We start from the raw sequence: 27,206 nt of genomic DNA, 5'->3' as shown, positions 1-27,206 counted from the left end.
AAGATTTAGTCTGAAAGTTCTATATATTTTTAAATTTTCTCCAAGGACAAATCACAAAACTCTAGATTTAGGGACCATTTCCTGACGTAAGTGTGTCAAATCCTATCCAGGATTATTATATTCCCAAATTTAACCCGGACATTACCAAATGTTCTGTCCAGATACACCATGCAATGAATGGCAAGAGCTCACAGGCCTAGGGGATTGAAAGATATGATAAGTCGTGATATGATTCAGTTTACCCTGCTGAAACGTATCCTAAGACTTTATCTCATTTATCAGCCTGTTAATTACGTACTGTATGCTTCCCTTACATTTAATATCCTCGATAACTTTGACTCGGAACTTGAATCTAAGTTTATGGTAGTACAGTCTTACTCTCCGGAGATATTTCATTTTCTTTTTATTTTATGCTCCTATTCATAGCACAAAATGCAAAAATACTTTACTGCTAGTGAAATTGAATTAAATTACAATACTAAGTTGAAAATTAGAAGGATAAAATTCGTTTTTGGTTTAAATGATTCATTCATGATTATAAGTCTAAAATTACTTCAGGACTGCATTAATAGGTAACTTTAGACCAAACACCAAATGTAAGTTATTCGTTGGTTGTATTAAACCGCTCAACATATTATTATTTCCGTTGTTTATTTAAATCATTCACAATAGAAGTCAAAAAAAAGAAAATGGCAATCGGAAAACTGGATTACAGTAAAGTCTCTACTTATCATAGGAATTACAAAAAATAACAGACAGTCGTGATCCCAGGTACTATAAGTAAGATAGCAAATTGATTTGAATGAAAAAATTCTAAAAATTCGATTGAATCAGAAAGAAATTGAAAATCAAAAAGGAAAATTAGCTATTTGAAAATTTCAATCCTCCCACAGCATTTGTATTTCAAACATAATCTTTACAGTATTTTTCAAAACTTCTTAAATCAATATTATATTAAGAGTTATCTACATGGAAACATAATATTCCACGTAATATATATTTTCATTATCAGTGTTTTATACTTTTTTTCAGTTTCATATAATTGCAATACTGCTAGAAATTAACAATATCCAATTTGAATGATCGTGTAATTTTGCAGGATTTACATTAATATCTTTTTCAGCAATTAGCTGTAGTCTTTCTCAATCATTATTTCTCCAATATGAGCAGTAATAGTTCATTATTTAATATTAATTTCACTACCTATAGAAGTTCCAGTGATATTTCATTTTTCCGCTCCTCTTCAAATTGCTTCTAGCTAACAAAGAAATTTATTGAAAATATATTTTTCCAGTTTTCTAATATCAATTTAATTAATTTTGTATCTTGGAAGAATAAGTCCACTGAAGCATATTCTCTTCAAAAGTTTTTGTTGAGAAGTTACTAAATTTAATTCACTTTCATACTGTAAAACAAAATATTTACTCAACTTTGAATATTTATTCAACTTATATTGATAAATGTAACAATTTATATTGATAAATTTAAATCCATACTAACAGATAGCAATTCATAAGTGCTCAAAACAGAAAAATGGAAAAATCAATCAAAGTTCAGTTGTAAATGATATAAAAAGACGGTTGAATGGTTCCAGAACATAAAAGTACTTCTGGAAAAGCGTAAGTAATAAAAAACGGATAGCCTGTTCTTTCTCAATAGATGATAGAATTTGAAATAACGAGAATGATGATAGCATTAGATAGAACGTGATATAAAAGATTTAAAAAAGATAGACCTCAAAAAACAGCTTAGTATTTAAAGTTTCATTTTCATTCTTCATACCATTTCAGATCTAATACTTTTTGCAAGAAACAGTACATATCCACAATTTCGGCAATCTGAAATTAGTAATACTATGCGGTATTCTTTGCATTCTTTCTTAATAAACAATGTGAGATCACTGTCTATTTCTTCTGATCTTTATCTTCTTTACTACTTCAATTTTGTTCCGTATGAAAACATTGCACTTCAAAAGAAAATATATATATATGTAACTAAAGAAAACTACGAAGTCGTTAATATTTCAGAGTACGATTTATGTGTGAAATGCGTTAAGCGCTTTCATCGTCAAAGTGATAAGAAAGGAATAACTTACAAGTTTGCTAGTAGGCTTGCCAGCTCCATGACCAGCTTTTACATCTACTCGTATGATGAGCGGCTTTTTCTGGAAGCTATTTGCTGATTGAGCAGCTTCGTATAGCCTTGCCATATATTTTAACGAATGTGAAGGTACTACACGGTCATCATGATCAGCTGTCATAAGCATGGTAGATGGCCACTGATAGCCTTTATTCGGAATTTCAATATTGTGAAGTGGAGAATATCTAGAATTAAACATGAAATACAACATTTTTCCATATTAAGAGAAATGTACGATTAAAGGAGATTCATATTAGGGCATAACTCTTAACTTTTGAAATGGAAAAGTAAATAATTTCGCCAGTATCATAATTTAAGAAAAAAATCGATATCTAATTTCACGATTGTAATATCAAAATGAAATTTTAGCATATGTTTAAAGATAAGACTTGAGTAAAAATAATGCAGAAAGAAGTAAACTTAGGTAAATGAAAAAAAAGAAAAAGAGGTATTTGGACTAGGAGAAATTTGTGTTACGTACTTGTAAATGTATTCAAAATCGGATGCTTCGTCAGGATTGCCATATTCTGGTATCCATGCATTACCAATAGTAAATTTGTGGTACCGTAACATATCAAGCACTCTTAAGAACTATTTACATAGTAAAAACAAATGATAATAACAATAACATAAACAAAGCAGGAACAACAAGAAACTAATAATGCAATTTATAAACTTTCCATGTTTTCTTAAAAGTCATCTAGCTATTTTGCTTCAGCTGTAACTAAACATTTCTATATACCTTTCAAACAATGCATCAAAACAACGGATATCTACTTTGCATTTTCTTTTAATCTGTGAAAATGCATAATATGAATAATGTTTCCCATATAATATACTTCGTTACATCAATTTCGGACTTAAAATTACGAGAACATATTATCCTATTTGTTGAAGTATAGCAGAAAAAAAAAAGACTAGCATACCCGACTTCATTCACAACAGCACCAAAAAGTTCTGGACGTTGTTGCGAAACTGCACCAACCAGTAAGCCACCATTTGAACCACCACGTATAGCTAATCTAAAATAAAATTTCGAAAATTTAAAAAATAAAAACAGGATATTAAACTCGACAAAAACACTGTAAACACCATAAGCTTTTTTTTTTTATTTTTTTTTTCAAGAAGTCATTAATTGATCTCACTGTTTTTTCCAGGATTCATGCAAGAACAAAATGAATTTTATCAACTGGTTTTTACCTTTTTGGTGATGTGTAATTGTTCTTGATAAGATATTCAGCAGCGGCTATAAAATCATCAAAAACATTTTGTTTTTGTTCTCGCATCCCACCTTCATGCCACTTTTCACCATATTCACTAAAGGTATGGTGTTTTAGTCAGCGTAATTCTACAGCGACAACACTAATTTAATCTTAACATTTCAACCAGTAGCAAGGTAATTTTTACATTATTTCAGAGATAAAGAATAGTCGCACTCATGAAGTAGGTAAAATATGCGAATCCAACCTGGTCATTCTTACAGATGAAAATTTGAACCATCCAATGCAACTTTGAATATGAATTTTGTGCAATTTGTTCTCTTTTTAAAACTGTGATAGTTTCATGCTAGCAACAAAAATTTAATTTTGTCGTATGAATAAGAAACTTAAGATTTAATAAAACATGATATTTGATGACTTCAAAAATAAATATTTGACATCTCAACACAATTAAAACTACGGATAAATCACTAAATGTTATAGATATAAAATAATTGATATAAGAATGGTGCGTTGTGCAAATCTGAAATTAGATTTACCTTCCACCACGTAAATTAGCCAATGCAAAGACACCCTTGAAGTTATCCAGGAATAAAATACGTGAAACAGAGAAATGTGGCATTTCAGCAATATTAAATCCACCATATCCATTAAGCAAAGCTGGAGTATCTCCATTCAGAATCAAGTTTTTGTTGTGAACAATATAAAGTGGTACCTTAAAAAAGCTTTTCTCATTTATTTCATATTTTTCACTTCTGATAGACCACTATCACCAGACTATTGTTATTTTTAGGGCTCCTATTTAGGTTTCAGGGCCCCTGTTGTATCAATAATTGTTATCACCATCTGAATAGTCATGATTGTCGCATGCTGATAAATCTACAGCATTTTTTCAAATTAACATTTCTAGTTTGTAGTCCATTCAAAATTAATAGGCCAACCTTTGTCCCATCTTTGCTTTTACAAAAAACTTGTTTTATTTTGAATTTGCTTGTATCTACGCCTTTTACGTGGGTTCGCCGAATTTCCTGGAAATTACATCTTCTTTTTTGTACAACTTTTTTTACGAAAGTAAACGTTAATTTTTCTTTGAACGTAAGACCCGTCATGAAATCCAGATCTTCGCATCATATCATAATATAATAGTAGTAAATAAAAGAACATAGAAGAAAACTGAACCGTTTAAACCATCTTATCGAAAAGTGATTATATAAATTAGATTAAAGGCAAAAATTATTGGGATTTCTTCAGGATAGGTATTTGTGATTATAAGCAAAGTGGTCACACATGAAAATATTGAAAAAAAAGTTGCATCACAGAGTCCCATGAATTTGTATGATGCAAAAATTGCTAGATAGTTCAGCCAGGAAATAAGAATTACCAAACCTTCAACCTGACTTCATGTGATGGTTGTATGCCTTTGAAATCAACATAGTAGATGATACCCGGCGTAAGAAATGAATCAAATCGTAGAAACATTTCTGTATGGTCTTTACGACCAAAAAACCCTGATATTGTTCCAATTTCCAATGGTATTTCATAGAAACGATCGCCTGTCTTTGGTGAATGCACATAAAGCTTGTTCTGAAACATTTGTTACTGTCACTCTAATTAAATCGTTAATAAACAATTTCCAGAAGAAAATGATTATAAAATTTGGGATTTGGATGCAAATTTGTCAATTTGTATGGGCTTCAAATAATCATCGCCAAAAATCATTTAAATGTAGGAAAAATGTTGAAAGGAAGCCATAAAGCCACATCAGATTCTTCTAATAGCAAAACGAAGAAAAAAGCTCATGATACCTTAACGTCCTCTATATATGAAACTACTAAACGATTTCCACCAACATTTACCACCCATTCTAATTTATTCTTTTTGTCTTCAGGGATTACTGTTTCCCATGCCGAAGGTCCTTCATTAGCTGTTGACATTTTCACCCTTATTAGTTTGAACATTGGCGCATTGTGATTCGTTAGGATTAAAGCTGTATCATCGTTATTATCAATAAACTGGAAGAATGTTTGATTTAGCAATTTCAAATTTATTTAATCATTGCAATTATGTCCAAATATGCTTCGATGTCAGACGATAATGGAAATTGAAAAGATAAGAATGGATTCTTTACAGATTGAACATAATATCGTAAGACTATTCTTGAAATTTTTAGTAGTTGATAACTATAATAGCTACAGTTTTCTAATCAATAATAGCTTTGTTGTAAATATCAGAGTTATAAATAATCGTTCAAAAAATTTGAAATCACATTCACAGAACTTTTGTTTAAATGGAAGGGATTTACTTCATATTTCGCATCCAATTTATCAAACAGTGGCTTTAAGTGCACTTTATCCGTAATTTTTTGCTGCGCCTTTTGGAGATCGTAGTAGTAGAGCATATTATAGGGGTCACAACCTCGACTAACATCAACAATTAAATAACGACCATCTTCTGTTATGCTGCCCGAACTAGAAGGAAAATATGATATTACAAGTGATATAAATGGAAAAGAAAGGATTTTAAATCCGGGACAAATCACATCTAATTTAACCATTATTCTAATTCTCAGAGATTTGTAAATGATAAACAATAAGGATTTTATTTTATCAACTTATTACAAGCAACTTAATTTATTTTTTAAAATGCTACTTTTAAAAATTCCAAATTATGAGCTGCCTAGTCACTATGACATACTTGCATCACTGATGACAATTGACTGATTCATCTGAGTAAATGGTGTGATAAAAATAGACACATAAAAACAATTCTTGCATATATCACCATGAAATGTAAAAAAACACAAACCACATATATTCAGGATGAGATCGAAAATCAGCTACCAAAATGTCATCACTTTGCGGTGTGCCTAATTTATGAAAATACAGGGAATGGAATTCATGCTTTTCCGTTGACGATCCTTCCAATGCGCTTTTATGTTCGGGATATTTCTGAAATTGAAAAAAAAAATTAATGATGAATACTTTCAAACAAAATGTGATTTCATCTTTTACCATCAACATTATTTCGTTTATGAAATCACAACATAATTAAAAATTAAAATCCATATTTCAATTTCAGTTTGGAACAGAAAAACATTTACCGAATAGAAAACTCCGCTGTTATCAATTAGCCAATCTAGATCACTATGTTTAACACCCACTACTGTATCGTCCAAATCAGTACCATCAGCTTTTTTAAACTGAAAAAAAAAAAAAAAAAAAAAAAATGCACGACAAGAACAAAAAAGACTATTTTCAAGGATTCTAAAAAGCTTCACCTGATAGACATTCTATCCATAATAAATCAAATTCAAAAGAAGCTTATACACTCGTTAAACATCTGGAATTAGCAATATCCTCTATCATAAAAATGCAAAGTCTTATAATTACCCCAATTTTAAGGATACCAGATAGTTATCTTTCCTGTTTGAAATTTGTTAAAAAGAGCGCTGGAACTGAAATATCTCAGCTATTGGGCCATCATCTATCCACTCACAGGTGAAATGATGATGTAACAAGTCACATAAGACATTCCTAAAAAATGTGGATAAAGTATGACACAAAGCTATTCTTTTGTTGATTAGCTTACCATAAGTTATTCTTACCTTATTTTAAAATCAAAATACGAATAAAGTTTTATATCAAATTACATAATTTCATCGAAATTCTTGAAAACTTCACCTTTAACGTCATCCAATCACTGCCTTTTTCTGAAAGACCATATACTAATAGAGAACCATCATGAGAGAAACACTGATCACGTATAGCGGTAGTACCATCTTCGGAGAACTTGTTCGGATCAAGAAATATCTCACTTTCGCCAAACAACGTTTTTTGACGATATAAAACGCTAAAGAGTAACAGTATTCATAACTATAATAATAGTTTAGAGTAATTAAGTGGAAGAATATGGATACAAAAATCAGGTTGAAGTTAACGGTTGAAGTTAACTGACTTTTTTACTTATGATTTCTTTACTTTCTTTAATTGTTTGGATAGAGGTCATTAAAGGAGTAGAAAGAATATATTCATTCGTATAAAAAGAATTTTTTTTTTATCTCGAATTAACAACTCTGTTATCCATAAACCTGCTGCATGATGTGGTGATCTGTTTGTCCCGGACAAATCATAAGATCATCCTGAGAAACTGCTATTTCTTTTCGCAGAATTTTCAACTTTTTCAGCATATTTCGGAGGTTAGGATTCCAAAAGCTTTCACACCGTTTAAGTTTTTGTCATGAAAATTATAAATTGAAAAATATAAAAAAATCTAATCAGATACCTCTGGTTCTGCAATCCCGAATTATGGTAGTAATAGTAATAATCACCTCGTTTGGTGGTACAACCAAATTTCTCATAATCCCAGAGTTCTGTCAATCTAGAATAACCATATTAAATGGGACTATAATTTAAATGTCCAAAACTACATTTTTTGAAATTCTAGGAGCAAAATACATTTTAAAAACAATTCTTACCTTTTTTGGAGTCTTTCTCTATGAGGTGAACTTGCAATAAAGGGTTGAGAGATTGAATTTAACTGCTTGATAAATTCCTTAGTTTCATTCAAACCCGGATCTTCCAGCCATCGATAAGGATCTGCAACCTGCAATCGATAACCCATTGACTCATGAATATTTTAGGATCTAGGGAAAGAAAGGCTTCTTTCGTGGATGAGAATTTCCTACCACCACTTAAATTCAGAAGTCGCAGCAATAATAACACAACGAAATTCAATTCTTGGAGTTAATAAACATTCCGAACCTTTTCCATAACAAAATTTAATCAAAACCGATCTTCCAAAAAAGTTAGCTAAGCTTAGAAAATTTTCGAACTTTCACTAACCTTAGTACCATGGAAATCATCCACAACTGAATCATCTTTCCGGGCAAGAGGATACTTTGAAGAATCGATGCTAATTTTGGTATGATTATCCATTTTAAGCTGTTTAGGACGATTATGTTGCCATAAAGAAGTAGATGAGTGGAATGACCGAGTAATTTCAACAGAATTCTTGCACTCTAAATCGTTAATCAAACTGATTACGATCAAATAGAAAAGTTGGAAACAACTACCAGTGTTGTCCATAGCGAAATGAAATTGAACAATTTGGTGAAACAATCGTAATCAAAAGAACAAAAAATACAAATTTTGCTATGAAAAAAAAAGCACGAAAATATCGGCGATCTTTGCATTCTTTACAAAGAAAAAAATTACCACCGAAAAAAGAATAAAATAGGCCGACAATTCTGCAAGATCACTCAAAACTTTTTTTTGTGAATCATTTGGAAGTTTTGTCATTCCCCCTCATTATATTAGAATATTTTTAACATACCCACTAATAAAACGTTTTTAAAAAAAAAAAAAAATATATTGTTAAAATAATTTCTCTTAATAAAACAGCAATTTTCTGCTATTGTACGTAAAATACTTCATCTTCTCTTAATAAAGTGCATTTCCTATTTTACAATACAAAATGAAATAACTTAGAAACATTAATTATGAGTTTTTCTCATCAAACAATGACTTCGATAGTAATTTATGATTAAAAAATCGTAATTTATTTTAATTTCGTATCACAATTTCTCCTTTCCATTTTTTTAAAAAATCATAACCACTCATCAGAACAACAACTGTTCGAGAAATATCACCAATCAACAATACCAGTTTCGATGAAATATGAAGGAATTTACCAGTTGAGTAAATTTGTGAAAAAAAAAAAAAAGAAATTAAATAAAGGGAAAAACAGGTAAATAAAAACAAAGAATAAACAGGTACATGCATATTCGCTCTATATTCTAAGTTACTTGATACATATTTCATTTGCATAAATTAAAAAGAAATGAATTTATAGTTTAAGCAGGAGATAAGGAAAAAGTAAACAAAAAATCAATAGACCAGAAAAACAGTCGGAGATTGCAACAAAAACATATAAACAGATGTTGTAATACTGCTATCTCAAATCTAATCGATAGGCTAAACAGGATTTAATCATTTTTTCTTCCTTTTTTTTAATGCAAAATATTAATGCTTCCTAATTCAAATCACTCTATTTGATTATTTTATATGCCCAAACACGAAATTCGAAAAATGAATTTAGAAAAAAAAAAAAAAAAAAATACCGAAACACGAGGATACAAATGAATTTATGATAAAAAATGCTTGAAAAAAAAAAGGAATTACGGTATCGTTGATGCGAAATGCGGCCACCGCCACTGAAGAATAGCAAAAACATAGCTCGCATACTATGACATCGATTGGAATTATAATAACCGATTAGAGCCATTGAAAAGGATGGAAATAACTGAAGGCAATATCTTATGAGCAAATTAATCCAATTTAATCTAATAAATTTGGGAGAGAAACGAATTATAACAAAATCACTTCCACTAACTGGAATAAAATGAACAAATTAAATTAAATCAATTAACGAAACCCGCACACCTTTACATTAAATTAAAATCTAAACTTAATTGCTCTATCATTTCATATAAAAAAATACAGTGGCAATTCTTGTCAATTAAAGTCAAATTAAAACAGACAAATGCATACTAAATGATTTTACTTCAAACTAAGATAAACCTTAATTAGTCCTCGCCAAATTAACATCGACAAATGTACAGTTTAATCAAATGTACAGTGAGTTGTACATTACTTGAAAAAAAAAAGAATGATTTAAAGTTATTTAATGATTGTAACTTAAAACTGGATATCATAAAAAAATCAACCCGTCCTTTTATTCGGTTATAATTTTCAAACAAAACTCATAGTTAAGCAGTTATAAACTTACACCAAAATCCCTCGAAATTTTTGTTAAATGTCATTAACTTCTACAATATTTCAAGCAAAAAACTTTCTTTTATATCCTGAAGCCCGATATAAAGTCATTATAGTCTTACGCACACAACATCCCACGAAAATTTCATAACTTTAACAAAGCCCTTTAAATTGGAAGTCTAACTTTACGAATAGATTGCAATCTTTTCCGATTTGTTTGAGCATTTTTTCAAAATACTAACATCTACTATTTTACAACCATAATAACTCATCTCGTCTAAAAATTTATCTCATAAAATAAACAATATTTAATAATTTCAAGGAAAAAAATTTACAGACAAAGGTTAACTAATTTTTAAAGCTGGTATTCGCCGATATACGGTTGCTTTTCAAAAGGTGAAATTCCATCCTGATAATTTCATTTCTCAATAAATGAGGAAATTATAACAAAATGCAAACCAAAACATTGAATCATTTGTGGATAATCTTGTTGACAAGCTAGTTAATAGTGAAACATATATGATAAATTGCGAATAAATATGACTTAAATTCATAAGATATACTAAGACACTTCAAGATAAATTCTACTTAGGGTAAGATGAATTTCAGTTGCCAACCAATCAGAAAATTTGCAACAGTTTTTGGTTATACTGCAATGCATTATAACAGTGATGACAATAAAGCAAAATGTGTGATACATAGTATATGGTACACAAATATTTCAAGTCATCATCTCTAGGATATCAAAATCTTTCTCTATCTTCCATAAAAAAACTGAAAATTTCTAGTCTTAAATTAATTCACTTTCTGACAAACCTTACTCAATAGCTTTTTTCAAGACCACAGACTATAACTTAATTTAGAGAATAAATGGAAATTTCAAACAAATGAAATAACGAAGGATGCAAATTACATACCGGAATAATTCCAACAAATATTGTGGATAAGAAACCTTACATAATTCAAAAAGCAAACTGACACTACTTCTAATACCACTTGAACATTTGTGCATCAAATAACTAATTTGTTAAATAAATTCGCTCGTTTCCATGATAGTTTTTTAATAGCAATTAATAATAATAAGTAAATAAATAATAATAATAATCAGAAGCTTGGGATTCAGACCAAGAAATTAAAAAAAGAATAGTGTTATAATACCCTTTCCTATTGTTTGCCACCAGCTATGATATATATATTCCTTTCTTCCTTGGTTATAAAACTACAGATAGCAAAAAAAAAAAATTATACTGTGCCAACAATAAAAAAAACTATTTTGTTTGGATAAAAAGGAACAAATTATGCAAATTAAAATCACAGCAAGCAGTATTAATACGTATATTACATTAATACATTAAAATGGCTTATCTACTGCATTATAAGAAAAGAAAAAAAAAATCAAAGAAACAATAAAATAACTCCAAAAAAAAAAGACCAAACAACATATGTCTGACAACAGACAATAAGTAAAAATGCATGTATACAATACAGTTCATTATATATGCATAGTTTAGCAATAACCTGAACAAGCAGCAGAAAAAAAAATTGACAAAGGAATCCCGTAGCCATCGAAAAATAATCCTCCCTTTTTGAAAATATTTCAAATTAGCGCTTTTTGATATATTTGCTCACTAGTTGTGTCGTAAAAGCCATAAGCAGATATAAAACAAAATTTGATACTTACTGTAACTCGTCTAATTATCTCACGACCTCATTAATTATTCTTCATTAAGCATGCTGAGTAATAGCTACCACTGCACGCTTCTTTTAGATGATCCCATATATTTGATATGTTAGACTTACGTAATGATGTATTTCCGAAAAGTAGCATATCAAAAACAATACTATGAAATTCTGTTTATCAATTCTCATTAGATAATGCAATGCATTATCTATCTGGAAGTCAGTGACAACAATAGATGATAGCTAATGAAGTCAGAAGGTAAAAATGTAAAATCAAATGACTTGCACTCTATTAATCACGTGCTGACAACGGTGTTTTGGAAGTTAAATTTGAAGCTTTCTGTCCCCTCTGTTGATGTTGCTGTTGTTGTTGTTGCAATTGTTGACAGAGTCGTCTTACCATTTCTTCTAGACGACGCCGTGATTTTTGTTCTCGATCAACTGTTTTATTTAATTGAAGTAATTCCTAAGGAAGGAAATCAGTTGAATTTTAAAACTGTTTTCAATATTTTATTTTAGAAAAAAGAATTTTTTACTTGTAACTAAATAAGAAATAATGATGCTTGGGTGTAAACGTTCCAGTTTCATCTTAATCTTAAATGAGCCGATGAAATTAAATTTCAAAAACAAAAAATTAAATTAACCTTTTGTACATTGCTAAGTTGATCTCTTAGCGCATACACTGTATCGACAAGACTTCTGCAAAATTTTAAGCATATCAAATTGCACATCTGATACAAATAAAATCCAATCGCAGGAAAATATAGAAATGTCCATGCGGCTAACGGTAAATAATACTCTTTAAATCCACTATTCTTATCTTTGCAACTTAGAAGCAAAATTAAAAAAAAAACGATTAGTCCACTGCACAACTAGAGCCAAAAACAAGCGTTTTAGATAAGGCGCATCCATATATTCGTATTATTGGTCAATCAGTTCAATTTATTCTTAAAACCAACTTATTTTAATATTTTCAGTTTAGAATCACAGGGCACTTTGCTCAACTTTCATTAGGTTGACTGAACTGACAATGATAAGTAATTATTATTCCTTTTTGAGAGAATGATACAAAGCCATTTTCAGAATGTAAATATTCTGTCAGTGGATATTTAGTAGCAGTAATTCGAGCAGTTCGTATTTTAAACAATCATAATTTCAAATCCGCAGTGACCAGCAAGATAGTTATTTGCATTATGAATCTTATGGTCATTTACGTATAGACCAGTGGAACTTATTTTACCTAGCCTTACTGATGAAATACCGAAAATCTAAATAATAATAAATAATAAGCTATCATGATTCAGATCTGAAGTTGAAGGGATGTGAAAAATCACTATATTAATTTTTATTATCCCGGTACTCACTTTTCCTTGACAACCACTTGATCACCGATCATTTCTTCCACAAACATTTTTTCATTTTCAGCGACAATTAACTGCGGTGCATCATATTCGTGAACAGATGAAGACTGCGTTCCATTAGCGGAACGTTTTATTGGTAACATTGCTGAACTATAATCTTCTACGATATGCAACAGAAATGCATCTTCCTGATCACCTTGTGATACTGAAGGAAAAATAAGTTAGATTTTTAAAATAATACTGATATTTGCAATGAACAAGAGTAAGAAACTGATGAACTTCGTTAAGAAAATATTCCTGACTGAGTCCAATCAAGGACAAAGGATGAATAAAAAATGACAAACTTTCTTTTCGTAATTTGATGTTTGTTTTCCTGGAATAATCAACGGCATAATTGCCTCGAGCAGCTGGAAATGGTCGCAAGCAATATCCGGAATACATTTTGGTTCGCTTCGAATGTAGGTCCTTCGTGCTTTCGTTTTCATTAATTCCCTCGGGTAGCACCATTTCCAGCTTATGATCAAATCGTAAACCTGGTGGAAGTCTAAAATATTTTATTTCTTAGATAGCGAAAAAACATTGGAATTCAAATCTAAAATCTTATGCAAAATGTGAACAGTGAAGGAATGAAACCGTTTAAAAGAACGAAAAAAGAAAAAAATCAAAACAGCAATAAAATACAATAATAAACAAAAAATTATCATGGATACTAGCAAATAAAATAAAACTTGAAAAATATCGTGAAGTCCGAAATTAAAATAAAATTCCAATAGTGTCCAAAACCTATTTCGATATTTTATGGTGGAGGGATAACAAATAAGTAGGTGAAGTGATGGGAAATTGTTAAAACTCCAATAAATCTAAAATAAAACCAATGATTGTAACTAAGGCAATTACCGGAAGCTAGAGAAAAAACGAGTAGGAATAAAGCGAAAAAAAAAAAAAAAAAACAGTTAAAATAGGAAAACGATGGGAAAGGCAATATAAAGTCGAAACGAATAAATTACTTCGAAAATTCGAAAAAAAAAAAAAAAAAAAGAGAAAAGTGCTTTTGAAAAATTACGTTCTTGATGATAATGCGAAAATTTATTTCTTAAAAATATCAGTGGGCCAGTGGAAAGTTTGCATTTTCTTTATCCATACAGCCAATGGTAGAAGATTCGACAAATAAAACAGTTAACATTGGACTTTTAAAAAGTAAAAATAAAATAAGTAATAAAAAATAAAAAACGATAAAACGATTAAAAAATGACAAGGATGGCAGAAAAGATAAAAATAGTAAAAAATGTGGAGGGAAGTGAAACTCACGCATTTCGTTTAGTAATATCGGCTTTAATTGCTACTGGTAGCTGTGATATTTCTGCTTTACGAAGAGGTGATATTTCAGCCTGAAATGAAATAAAATGTTAAAAAAATTAATGTCAGCAATTAAATTTCTAAAGTTTTGGTTTACAAAACTGAGTAGTCAGTTCAATAATAGTCATTCAACAATACTATTAACTTGATTCCAATTAAGTAATTTATTAACTTCATGCAATTTTTGTAAAAATTTGATTTGCATAGTATTATTGAATGACTGTAATTCTAAGTGATTTTTCATTGGTACTTTTTCAATTAATCATTGACTCATTTAGTTCAACAGCGATAGCTCACCCATTTTCTGAAATATTAAAATGGAATACCGATAAATAACATAACAATTCAAGCAGTCCAATATATCCTAACCAATTAAAAAGTAAGGTCAAACAGAAGAATAACAAGTAGAAATGACAACTAAAATTATTAAAGTTACTCAAAAAATTAAGAACTATTACATCTAAAGCAATAGTTACATTGAAAACAGGTTATTAACATCTACGAACATTTAACAAAAATTCACTTACATAGGTAGATATTTTGTCCAACATTTTAGTAACAAATCAAAATTAACTAGCTATAGATATAGTCTCGTCATCCAGCAAATTAACACATTATGTGCCCAATTAATTACTATTAAATAAATTATTTTTCTAATAACATACTGACTAACTGACCGAAGCTGATTTTTCTGATCCCTTTTCCCACCGTATTTTATTAATTCCCTAATTTACTAATTTTTTTTCAAAAGCATAGTATTTCACGGAAAACTAACAGAGAATTAAGTTTTATAAGTCGTCCAGCATAAGTAATCATCAACTTCTAATACCTAAATAAAAAATGCAACCGACCCAGAAATCTGGAAATATTATATCTTGATGACCGAAATTCCTTAAACTTCTCGGAAACATTTGCTGCTTCTTTGTAATCCATTATAATTCAAGGTAATGTTACAAATTTTTTTAGATTCATAACAAGAAACAAATAGTACATGTCTGGAATGATTAGCTGTATTCTTGGTACCAAAGCATGGAAAATGAAGCCAATGAAAACAGCATGTTGTAGTCGCTAGGCCATTTCTCTCATCCGACATCGATCATTGTGTCAATGAGCACATTCCACTACACGCAATATTCATATCAACGTATTGCATATCCAGCTTTGCAAAACAATGACAACAATCATAATAATACAATAATAATTATTATTAATAGAAAACAAATAATTAACAATGATAAATAATGATGATAACAGTAATAATAATAATAAATAAACAAATTCACTCATTTGTAAGGAACTGAATGTCACTATAAACAAATAACTGATAAGACAAATACGATGCTGATAGGAGAAATGGAAATAATTTAAACGGTCCTTAAATATACCAACCTCTACTCTTTCAGTTCTTATACAGTGCATCTACCTTGCTGAAGATTTTCGGAATCGATGAATCAATAATTCTATAAATTCTTAAACATTTCTTAAATTAAAATCATTTGACTTCCAGAATTTCTTAAAAATTAACTGATTGAAAATCGCGTATTTTAAAATCGCGTAAAAGTTGCAGTGAAAAAATAAAAGCAAAAAAAAAAAATTCACTGTCCCATAAAATTATAACCAATCTTGAAAAAATCAAGAAATACATTTAAGATAAATCAAATCATAGAAAGCAAATAGAAAATTTTACTCAAAATTTCGATCATGAAATTTAGATTAAATGGTCGGTTTAAAGAGATCAAAACTGATGATTAATACGAATACATGATTTGCTAAATCAGAAGCATTAAATATTATCGTTATCCATTACCATGATATTTCAAATTTGCTAATGTTATTTATTATCTTCGAAGATAAAACTAACAAATTCAGTAACTAAAAGTAATCCTAGCAGGAAATCTCATTCAAATTTAAGTTTTCTTTTTTTTTAAATACATTTTAAACAATTAACCATCAAATGAAACAAAACATCAAAAGAAAATATACGTGAGTATTATAGAGATGTGTATTCATGTGTATGTATGTGTGTGTAAAATGGGTGATACGATCGGGTTAAGTTAACGCTTTTTTTGATCAACAAGAAAACAGTATTAGCAACAATATGAAATACCAGAAGTTCATATTAATTCTTATCCAACTGAAATAAAACAAAATTTCACTCACTCCATCTCCAGCTGATATTGAACAAAAACTAGTCAAAATAAATTCACAAAGAATATAATAAGTCCAATTTGATAATTCTTACCTCCCAATTTCACTCCTCTCTTCTATATAAATTATTCACGTCACATAATAATGAAAATAATAAAACTCCGCTTTCAAGATTTCCAGATTGTTTTACTATTACCTTAAATTTTCTGACTATAATTGAAAGGAGTTTTACAATCATAACTGTCGAATCGTGGTGTTAATTATCCCATCATTAGAATCATCAATAATTATTTACATTAGAACCTACGTAGAAAGAAGATAACTCTAATTAAAGTACTACCATTAACATAGCCTGTAAACATTCCTGAGTTTTAAATCCAGTTAATATTAATATGAAACTTATGTGCCATTAAAAAAAACATACACAAATATTTCAAACTGGTGGAAAGGAGAAAAACATACAAGCTTCACATTCAAATGAAAAAAATAAAATAAAATGAGGTGTGGTAGTAAACTGACAGCTTGGGAAATAACACACATTCCTCTTTCCTTCGCCTCGTTGCTCATCATTCCGAACAATTCACCAAATCAGTCTATTGCGCTGATACTTCAAAAATCAATTATAAATTATGCCGAACGTTAAGCAACGTTAATGTCGATGTTTCTATTTGAAAAAAAAAAAATTATTATTATGTAATGTAAAAATCTTGACAGCATTCCATGCCCCATTATTCTCGAAAACTGGCTACAACATGGCATGCAAAGTTACAAGCCGAAAAGTAATTCTAAGACTTGCTGCTTTTTGTAATTTGAAAGACGTACAGAAATGATTGGAAATCTATCTTATAGACAGTAATTCACAATTTGATCGTGGTAATCTTGGAAGAATTGAACGCTAAATAGTTGTCGTAGCATAATGAAGTCATAGTAATAAATAACGGAGCAATGTGATAGGTAGCAAATGGTGACAATAGCTAAAATGGTAACGCAAGGAGTAGTAAGCAGCAGCAAATAGCAAGTGGCAGCGAGTGTTAGCAAGTAGTAATAAATAGCAGCATCGATCATTTTTTAGCAAGGTGCCTTTAATAGGAGTACTATTAATTATTGATATTAAAGTTTCAAAAAAAGATAAAATCTGAAACAATTATTCGAAATGATACATATCTACCTACATCAACTTTGAAAAGGTGACAATATTATTTTATAAATTAAACCTCCATGCCATTATATTATTGTAATCATTAAACATCGTGCAATTTACACGGAAAATTGAGTTGACTGATACATATCAACCCACATCTTATGGGAAATTTTGGTGCAAAATGTACATCAGCAAGCAGTTAGCATCTCGCCACATCTTCCTGATAGAGCTTTTTCTCTGCTATCTGATGTTATCGGTAGTTTTTTGGTCGTGCCAATAAAAATGAATACAGCGTGTCAGAATTTATCAAATCGGAAGTTGAGGATGAAATTTCGTTTAAATTCAGTTTACATGGACGTAACACTATTAAAGATAAAAAATTAATATGTAGAAATTTTTGAAACATTTCACGATACAATGCCTTGTCTATATCTTCCAAAATATTTGAAAAAAAAAAACTTTTACTCATTCATATAGCAGATGGCACAGTTCAGCTATGGAATCATCATTAAGCTAATTTGGACTTAAATTAGCTTAGTGATGCTTAGGATTTAGCTTAGGAGTAAAAAGATAAAAATTTGAGAGGTAGTACTACTCAACGACTAAAATTTCCATATTTGATTTCTTTAAAAAAACTGTACAATTAAATAATAGCTATGATCTGCTGTTTCTGAGTAATTAATATGAAATTAATAAAAAGATTCTTTGACTGAATGACCGTATTCTAAATTAACGAAGGAGGGATAAAAGATTAATTAGAATTTTAGAATTTTGAAAAAAAAAAACCCTGGAAACAACATAAATTCAAATTAGAAAGACTCTGAAATGCATTACCAATTCTACGATAACAAGTCTGATTATACAGATTCAGTATAGCAAATTAGAAAATGATGAAATCGAAAGTGAATTTTGGCCAAAAAAATTCAAAGGAAAAAGTTGTAAGCAGCGAGTTTTGCTTGGATCAACAAAATGAGTGGTACTAGTAGAGATCCAAGAAATAGGATACAGATAAGCAAAACATATGAAGATGAACAATTTTCAAACAATCTTATCCTAAATTTCAGATAGTTTGGATTTAGGAAATTGAATAAGCGAGACAGAAGACAGATAAACGTAAGAGGAAATGAGAAGGATGATCGTCTTGAAAAAAAAAAGGAGGTCATTTACAGTAAACAGAAGCTGTTCCGCGAATAGGACTGTGAACGGATGCTGAAATATGTTCTGCGAGTAGAATCAAAAAAAAAAAAAAAAAAGTGGAAAGTGTCTGATTAGTTCTCCACTACTAACTTCGCCCACCAGTACTGACATATGTTAGGGAAATTTCATGCTGTCTGTAAATCAGCTCATTTATTGAATTTTTAGTCAAAATCCAGAAAAGATTTAAATCCAATGTTTGAAATGAATTTTATAATTGAATTAAAAAGCCTACTTCATTTTTCTTAACACAAAAAATGTTTTTAATGAATAAAAGAAATAGAAAGTAACAGAACCAATTCCATTCCACATTATTATCTCTAACTTAATTACCTTGATCTAAACAATTTAAAATAATTTTCGCATCATTTTAACTGCTTGCTTGAATGGTTAAAAAGACAAACGATTATATTTTTAGGGAATAATAAATACAAAATTTTCTCTATATGCAGTTTTTTCTCCAACAGTTATTTTGATAAGCAGTTTTTGGTGGTAGTCAGCACGTCGACAATTTAAAATTCAATTCTTAATAAAATGAAAAAATTTTCGCATAAAGCATTAAGAAAATAGAGACAATTCATAAAATGAAGAATCCCAAAAATTATTCATCATTTTTAAAAGGCGAATTTAGAGTGAAACGGCGCAGATAATCTCACCCAAGACAATCTTCTCCTCCCTCCTTCAAGCTGTATCTTATATAAGGTAATATTCCTTGTTTCTTTTCCTCCCTCTTTTTTGTACTACTGATAAATACAACAGTTAAGCTGAAAAAATCCCATAAACTAGTAAAAGGCAAAAATAAAGAATATATATCTAATGATTGATGAAAAAAGTTTGCAAGTTTCACATACAATAATAAAATTTATCAAATTACAATTCAACATGAAATTTTTCAACCATAAAATTTTTCGTAGAAGTCAAGAATAGAATGATGGCACTTTATAGAAGTAGTTTGTCATAAAGCCCTAAAATTTACATTAAGAATTCTAGGAAAATCAAATAATCCATCCAATGAAAATGAAAGCAATTTAAGAGTGTAAACGGGGTTATACGAAGATATTCAGGAAATCATTCACAAAAAATTAGGGGAGAAAAAAACAGCACAATATAAAAAACACTGAAAGGAAAATAGGTACAGATACAAAGGAGGGAAAAAAACATCTGCTATGTAAATTATAGTATCACTTTTTTTTTTTACATGTACTAAAGATCGACGAAAAAAAAAAAAAGAGCTCTCGGTAAAAAAGCATCAGCTACTTATATTTCCTTGAGTAGCAGACAGACACACATTACCAACTATGACCATCGACCATTATTGCTGTCGTTATCATCATTGCCATCAACATCACGAAAAGCATGGAAGAAACATCCGGTTACACCAGAACAGAAACAGAAAAATATTCATCTGATAATGAAATGAATATAGTGAAAGCAATGAGATATTCTAGACGTTCTCTTCGAAAATAAAGAATATTCAAAAGTATGCAAGCATCTTCAATCCTATCTATGGAATCTACGATACTGAGAAATTATATCAATCTACGACAAAACAGTAGCCGAGCACAAATCATCTAAATAAAAAGAACAAAAAGTAATCAGTGCAACATCCAAAAAAAATCTAATATGGCGACAGAAAAATGGATACTGTTATTTTTAATCTAGTTTTCTAAATTCTCGAAAAAAAAGTAATAAATAATAATGAAAAAACAAAAAAAAAAAGAAAGCATGAGAACATCGAAATAGAAGTATCCACTAAATAAAATGAATAAAACAACATTAAAAAGAGTTAAATTTCAGGACAGCTTAATTTTTGATGGAATCAGATGTGCAAAGAAAATTAATAATAAAATTATCGGATTCAGATAATCATCAAATTTTCCTGTTTCATATTCAGCTAATTTTAAAAATCTCTTTTTACTGTAGAAATGGATCAGAAATTTAAAAAATAGGAACATCGCCTACATCAAAACTTGGAGGATTTATTTTTTAAGATTCACCCATTGTATTTTTAAGATCATCAGATATAGAAAAGATTATTACGTAGTTTTTTCGGAAATGTTTTAAGATGGCTGATATATATGATAGACTGTAAGAAAGAAAAACTGACTTCTTGCGGTGAAAGAGCAGAATTATGAAAGATTATAAGGAAAATTTTAAAAAAAATAGGAAATTAATGGAAAAAAAAAAAAAATTTATTAGTAAATTTAGCTTATGTCGTCATAAAATATTGGATTCGGAGATAAGCACTTTATAATTTCGCTTTCCATGTAATAACACGACATAAATTTCGATGAATTTTTTTATACATCAAAAATTATGAACTAAGCCGTAATTTATAATCCAATGCTCAAGTTATCATAATGTCCATCTTATTTCAGTCTACAAGCCCATTCTTAATTTAAATCTATACCACTGTCACGTACATCAGCATTCCTCAATCTTTCCTGCTATCGATAACTGTTACCAGAATTGTTATGAAAGTTTTTACTACCCCAACAGTTGTTGGCCTTATTTTGGAACCAAAATCATACAGATCTTGCAAAACTTATGCTTTATTTACCAGCAAAAAGTGCACAGTCGGAAAAACCGAACTAACCATATTGTGCATATCGCTTATATCGATTTTCTGAGGTCCAAAAGAAGAGATAAGGTCGCAACAATCATCGGTTACTGTTAGATTTGTACAGCATGAGAAGGCCTCAATCCATCTTTGTAGTTCATCGTTTGACAATAAGTTCATTGCTATTTCTGATGAACCATCAGCTTAAAAAAGGCAATCTTTACGATTTCAAAAACTTCGGGAAGGAAATTAAAATTGAAGAGAGAAAAAACAAGACATTTTGTGTGCTATAATTACAAAAAAGATCAAATGAAAAGATGGAAAATTTTTCAAATATGTAAGAGACAAAAAAAGTTCAAACGCTGCTAAAAATACTCTTAATAAGTAGATTAACCTAAGTAAAATATTAAAGAATTAAACAGATGTTAAAGCAAAGTAATCTTACGCCAGTAAATAACAAAACGGGACTTCATACGTTAGACTAGAAGAATGTAAAGTGATTTGAAAGATTGAAAAAATCATAAACACTGAACGGCTTTCGGTGTTCAAATTATCTCCTCTTCTATCCCTTTACCCTTCCTTAAATTCCCACTGCTATCTTTCATTTATTTTTGTTTTGTTCTTTCTTTTAAGAAAATTCAGAATTAAAAAGAGAAATCAAAACAAATACTAAGTCGAACTTCTCACATTATCACCCATAGAAGAAATTTTGACTTCATTGCTGATATAAAGGAGCAATGAAATAAAACTTAAACAAATGCAAAAAAACTACAGATGTCAACCCTATGTACCCAAATGTGACGAGGAGATGCATAAACTAATTCTTCTAATGATATCGAACCTACATATCAGGCAAGATTTTGCATATCATCTGAAATCCTCCAGTTATTTCCACTTAATCTACTGTTAAGTTTAATTTTGAATACCATTGTAAAGAATCAGCGCTGTTTTGTTCTCTGCCTTTTTCAAAAACAGCTTTTCAAGAGAAATTTTCTTCTTCATTATATATGAGTTTACATTTGAGGTGATCTCGAGAATAAGCAATGTTGTTGGAAACAATATTACACATCTAAAATCAAATAAATGAATATAATTACTTCCTTAGCTAATTAATTTTTTTACTAATTTAAAATCTTTGTGGACTTTTTTTTTTTCGATTTATTTTTCAGAGAACGTGAACAATTCAAAACAATGAGTAAAATTAAGCATGTCTACCAAAAGTAAAGTAAACAATGAAAGTAAAAACAACACGATATTATTAACCTGAAATATTCTGAGAGGTAATAAACTTACCAAAAATCAGTAATTCTTATAGAAATCATACCGTTTGCTTTCTTATTTCAATTTTTAAAGATTTTAACAAAAAAATTACCTGTCACAAGACAAGCCTTCTTCAGTAGAAGCTTTTATGTCATCCACAGCAACAATACTCATATACAAAATTTCTCCGAGTTTTTTCAGTTCTTCGGATGGCAAACCATCAATGGAACCAGAGGCAAGTAATTCCAACTGCATCTCTTTCTGTTTCCGTAAAGCTCCACAGTAATTCTAAAATAAGTCTCAATGAAAATTTATAATAACTGAATGTTCTGTAGCCCAATCAGCATATTTTCGCGATTCATGCTAAAATTCCTTTGTTATACGAATTTCTAATAACTAAAAGTCTAATTATCATATAATAATTTCTGAATGATCCGAAGCGTAATCCCAGTATACTCGGAGCACCAGCAACATATCTAAAATTTAAACGTTTTCCAAAAAACATAAAACAAACAGCAATATCACGAAAGACAGCAGCAGCTCTCTGTGTGTCACCTCGATCGGGATGTGCTTCGTGCATGCCACGTTCCAGTTCATTTAACATACTCGGATATGTTTCCAGATGTCGGAACGGACGACTCAATCCAGATATTAAATCTTTCAAGGGACAATCTATTTCATTTAGTAATTGCTCATAAAGATCTCTGAAAATATGTGTGAGCAGAATATCTAGATAGAATCTGACTTATTACAGCCATCACACTACGTACTGCTATATTCGATATTTTACTTTTTAAAATCAGATGGTTGATAATGCTGTTCGCTAAGCACAAATAAATTATACTTCTAGAGCATAAGCACCACTGTTACTTCTTTCTTCTTTAATCAAACCTTTCATGTAAATCCTACTTATTTCTAAGGATGAGATCCACTGCCTTTGGATGATTTTCGCAATAAAGCCTGAGAAGATGTCGTAAATTTGGTGCTGCTTTTAACAGTAAACCACCAATTCGAGCATTGGTTGGATCCTTTTCAGCAGCTTCTTTGATATCACTTAATAATTCACGCTGATGAGTAATCAAAAGCTGTAGATTTCCAGCAAGAACTTGAAAATCCTTTTCAGAAATCCTAAAAATACAAAATCGAATATAAAATTTAATTCTGCTTGGAAACAAATCTTTCACCATCTTTATATCAACTAGATTTCCAGCACGAACTTAAAAATCTTTTTTTTTTTTTTGTAGAGAATATCATTTGCTAGAAAATGTTATATGAAAAGATACTTTTTAGAATCTTTAACTTTGATTAATGTATTGTCACTAAATTTTGTGACGCTATCAACGTAATTCAATTCCGCCTCCAGGAAATCTTTCATTACCTGAAATTAGAAATGTTAAGCACATCAAAACCGGCCTAAATGCTAGAAGCAGCCCGTTTTCATATTTAACAAACTTCAGACCACCGATAATATCAGCTCCAGTTTCAACTGAATAAGTTATATAGTGTCGTGTTGGACTGGATTACTGTATTTCGGAATGCAGTTCAAATTTTCAGATGCCTAGTGGTAAGTGTATTACTATAATAGGAAAAGCATTTCCAGGAAAAGATTCTGCAAAAGTTTTGTCAGGTTTTCAAATCCATGTTTAACATTTAAAGTCTTTTGTAAAGTATTGATATCAGATCCTATTTATCCTATAGGTAATGTTTATGGCAGTTTCAGCTACAATGCAATAACTTTTCAATGCAACAGTATATTTCAAACTACTATAATTTGAAAGTATAACGTACAAGTGGAAACTATAATAACATGAGTAACGAGAAGTTCTGTGAAATTCAATAAAGAAAAGAGCATAACATCCCCATGACATTACTGTTTACCTGTTTCCGATAAGCTTGTCGACTTGTGTCACTCGAAAAGAGAGGCGTTTCTTTTGTTGGACCGGATGACAGACCATCACCATTTAACATAGGAGAACCATTATTTCGAGATGGCAAAAATCTTTCTAAACTCGTATAAACTTATTCAAAGTGCTTCATAAGCAACAAATTTTTTCAAACCTAAGACTCTTGATGCTGTAAACTTCATTTCATGTTAGGTAATCAAAATAACTTTACTAAATTCTTACAGTGGAAAATTAAATTGCTCAAATTCTGACAATAGATTGGAGATTAATTATATACCAGATTCGGATATTATATTGACGTAATTCGCCGGGAACCATCCAGTATAAGAATGTAGCGTTCCTTCCCACCAACCACCTTCCAATTGCTGTGTAACGGTGATAACATCACCTTTTCGAAATGAAAGCTGAAAATTAAAACATCCCGTTGTATTCTGACTTTCAAAGCCATAAAGACTCACCATGTCAACTTCTGCTTCTAACATAAATAAAAAAATGAAGATTTATTAGGAAGAAAGAAGTGAAAATCTCAAACAATGAAACATTTCTCCCTTTCTGAAGATATTTAGAACATCACATGTACAAATAGTTTTCACTCAGTCTGTGAAAAAAGAAATGAAATTTCCATAAAAAAGGAATTTATTAGCTATTCAAGCTGCATCCTTAATAGGATGGGACTATAATATTGCAGTGTAATCGAGCGAATATAGAAATACAAAAACAAATTAAGGTATGTGGTAAAAGCTGGGGTAAGAAACATCGTTATTCCATTGTTTTTTCAAAGTAACTGCAAATCATAATTATGTGAAGTAAATCATAAAACTAAAACCACTGAGAAATAATATTCAAATATATGAAAGCATAAAGATGAATAATATATAAATGGATACCTCATCGTTGTTTCGTCCTTTAAAGGCATGCTTTGCTCGGGCATATATAGTTGAAGTTTGTTGAGTACTGACGACATTATCGGAAGAGGATGGGATAATCTCATGAAATCTTTCACTGCTACTTTCCATTAAATAATCAAAAATACTTCTGAAATTTATTTGTTTTTCTCAGCATGATAAAAAATCAATAGATGAGTGCATGTGTATTTTGAGGAAATTAGAAACAAAGTTCTTAATATACATTTCGTAAGGATGCAAAGAAAGATTTTACTAGACAAGAACGTTAAGTTCCCACAAGTATTCAACTACCTCTAAAATTGCAATTAGAATACTTCTGCAATACGATTAATCGTACTGTTTTGGTTACCCATTTAATGTGTTGGATTAAGATTTTGAAACTGCATTGTTCGGGATTTTTACCCACAATCTAAAATTTGTATATTTTATTACTACATTCGAGCTATTGCCTTAAATATTACTTCGTTTATTTTGATCGTCGCCAAATATTTTCTCCTAAATTTTTGGCATTTTTCTTTCTCTTTTTGTTCCAGAATGGTTTAATTCTACAACATTTTTTGCTCCTTCCATATCATCTTCAGTTCCATTACTTTTTTAGCTGTAGCTATATCGATTAGTCTATCAATTAACCTATTAATCAAAATGTTTACTTTAACTATAATAGCAACTATACAAAAGCATTTTATTATGCCTGTAAGTATAAGAGTGATCAATTATTGGTCAATATCACACATCCTGATGACCATAGTAACATGTGATATCCAATCTTTCATTATTTCCCCGTTACCCTTTCTTCATTATATTCTGCATCATCATCAATTCTTAACTGTTTCACTATTTTTCATTATGCTCTCCTAAATTTGCAACTAAATTCCCTAACTTAATTAACTTCTGACCTTCATTCGAGGAGTTACCAATCTCTCAACTATCTTGCAATTTCAAACTACCATTTTAAAGATTATTTGAAAGTATATCGATTTTGTGGCATAATTTTGTTCATCTTTAGAACGACAAAGATATCTTTAATAATTTTTCTTAGCTTATTTCTTACTTAAAAAAATTAATTAGCTTGTTCCGACAAGGAAATCTTTAATAATTCTTCTTACTACGCTTATGAGCTTCAATTGAAATAACCACAGATAAGTATCAAAAGCCCAGAGTTATCAGACCAACTATCTTCGAAACACAAACGAACAATAACAAATCTTCACTGCAATTACGATTTCTCAGATTATCCCGGATTAATTCATATGTGACATATAAAACTATAAAAAAAAAAAGGAAAATATGTACTTTATATAACAATACAGAAAGAGACTATTTATATGATTTAGCTACCGAGAAATTTTCCTCAATTGAAAATTAACTTATTAAGCTTAGTTTCAACTTAATAAGCTAATTTTCAAAATAAGCTAATTAATTTTCATTCTACTTTTTCTAACAGTCCTTTCGAAAAATTACTGCCGAATGAAATTCTTATTACAAATGATTACTAAATAAAACTACCACTTCACTTTACCTTACCTTACTTCATCATACAACAATTTTTCAATTTTATCACAGAC

The 27,206-nt window shown here is 29.9% G+C and overlaps 2 protein-coding genes across 4 annotated transcripts; both read right to left on the bottom strand.

Annotated features, from left to right (window-relative positions):
* Positions 1-1,769: 1,769 nt before the first annotated feature.
* Bm9037 (prolyl oligopeptidase family protein) lies at positions 1,770-9,641 on the bottom strand (the record flags this gene model as incomplete). Of its 2 annotated transcripts, XM_043075484.1 has the most annotated exons (17): positions 1,770-1,838; positions 2,096-2,324; positions 2,621-2,722; positions 3,066-3,161; positions 3,340-3,456; positions 3,899-4,074; positions 4,301-4,387; positions 4,746-4,943; positions 5,165-5,371; positions 5,662-5,827; positions 6,165-6,307; positions 6,460-6,558; positions 7,040-7,208; positions 7,641-7,736; positions 7,834-7,961; positions 8,201-8,376; positions 9,539-9,641. In XM_043075484.1, the coding sequence occupies 17 exons, from the start codon at positions 9,639-9,641 to the stop codon at positions 1,770-1,772; spliced, it is 2,361 nt and encodes a 786-aa protein (XP_042931418.1). The 2 variants fall into 2 exon arrangements, with proteins under 2 accessions (XP_042931418.1, XP_042931419.1); XM_043075485.1 differs by lacking the exon at positions 9,539-9,641 and having other exon boundaries at positions 8,201-8,293.
* A 2,463-nt stretch (positions 9,642-12,104) lies between these two features.
* Bma-pix-1 (Variant SH3 domain containing protein) lies at positions 12,105-25,752 on the bottom strand (the record flags this gene model as incomplete). 2 transcript variants are annotated; one of them, XM_043075482.1, is made up of 14 exons in its annotated part: positions 12,105-12,278; positions 12,457-12,511; positions 13,177-13,378; positions 13,518-13,717; positions 14,482-14,561; positions 21,609-21,775; positions 22,499-22,641; positions 22,945-23,120; positions 23,347-23,536; positions 23,742-23,960; positions 24,116-24,210; positions 24,711-24,835; positions 25,014-25,140; positions 25,624-25,752. In XM_043075482.1, the coding sequence occupies 14 exons, from the start codon at positions 25,750-25,752 to the stop codon at positions 12,105-12,107; spliced, it is 2,082 nt and encodes a 693-aa protein (XP_042931416.1). The 2 variants fall into 2 exon arrangements, with proteins under 2 accessions (XP_042931416.1, XP_042931417.1); XM_043075483.1 differs by lacking the exons at positions 21,609-21,775; positions 22,499-22,641; positions 22,945-23,120; ... (4 more) ...; positions 25,014-25,140; positions 25,624-25,752 and adding an exon at positions 15,521-15,622.
* Positions 25,753-27,206: the final 1,454 nt, after the last annotated feature.

This window comes from Brugia malayi, assembly GCF_000002995.4.
Source record: "Brugia malayi strain FR3 genome assembly, contig: Bm_v4_ChrX_scaffold_001, whole genome shotgun sequence".
Classification (NCBI taxonomy): Eukaryota; Metazoa; Nematoda; class Chromadorea; order Rhabditida; family Onchocercidae; genus Brugia; species Brugia malayi.
Note: the sequence above shows the minus strand (reverse complement) of the source record. Positions and strands in the feature narration are given on the sequence as shown.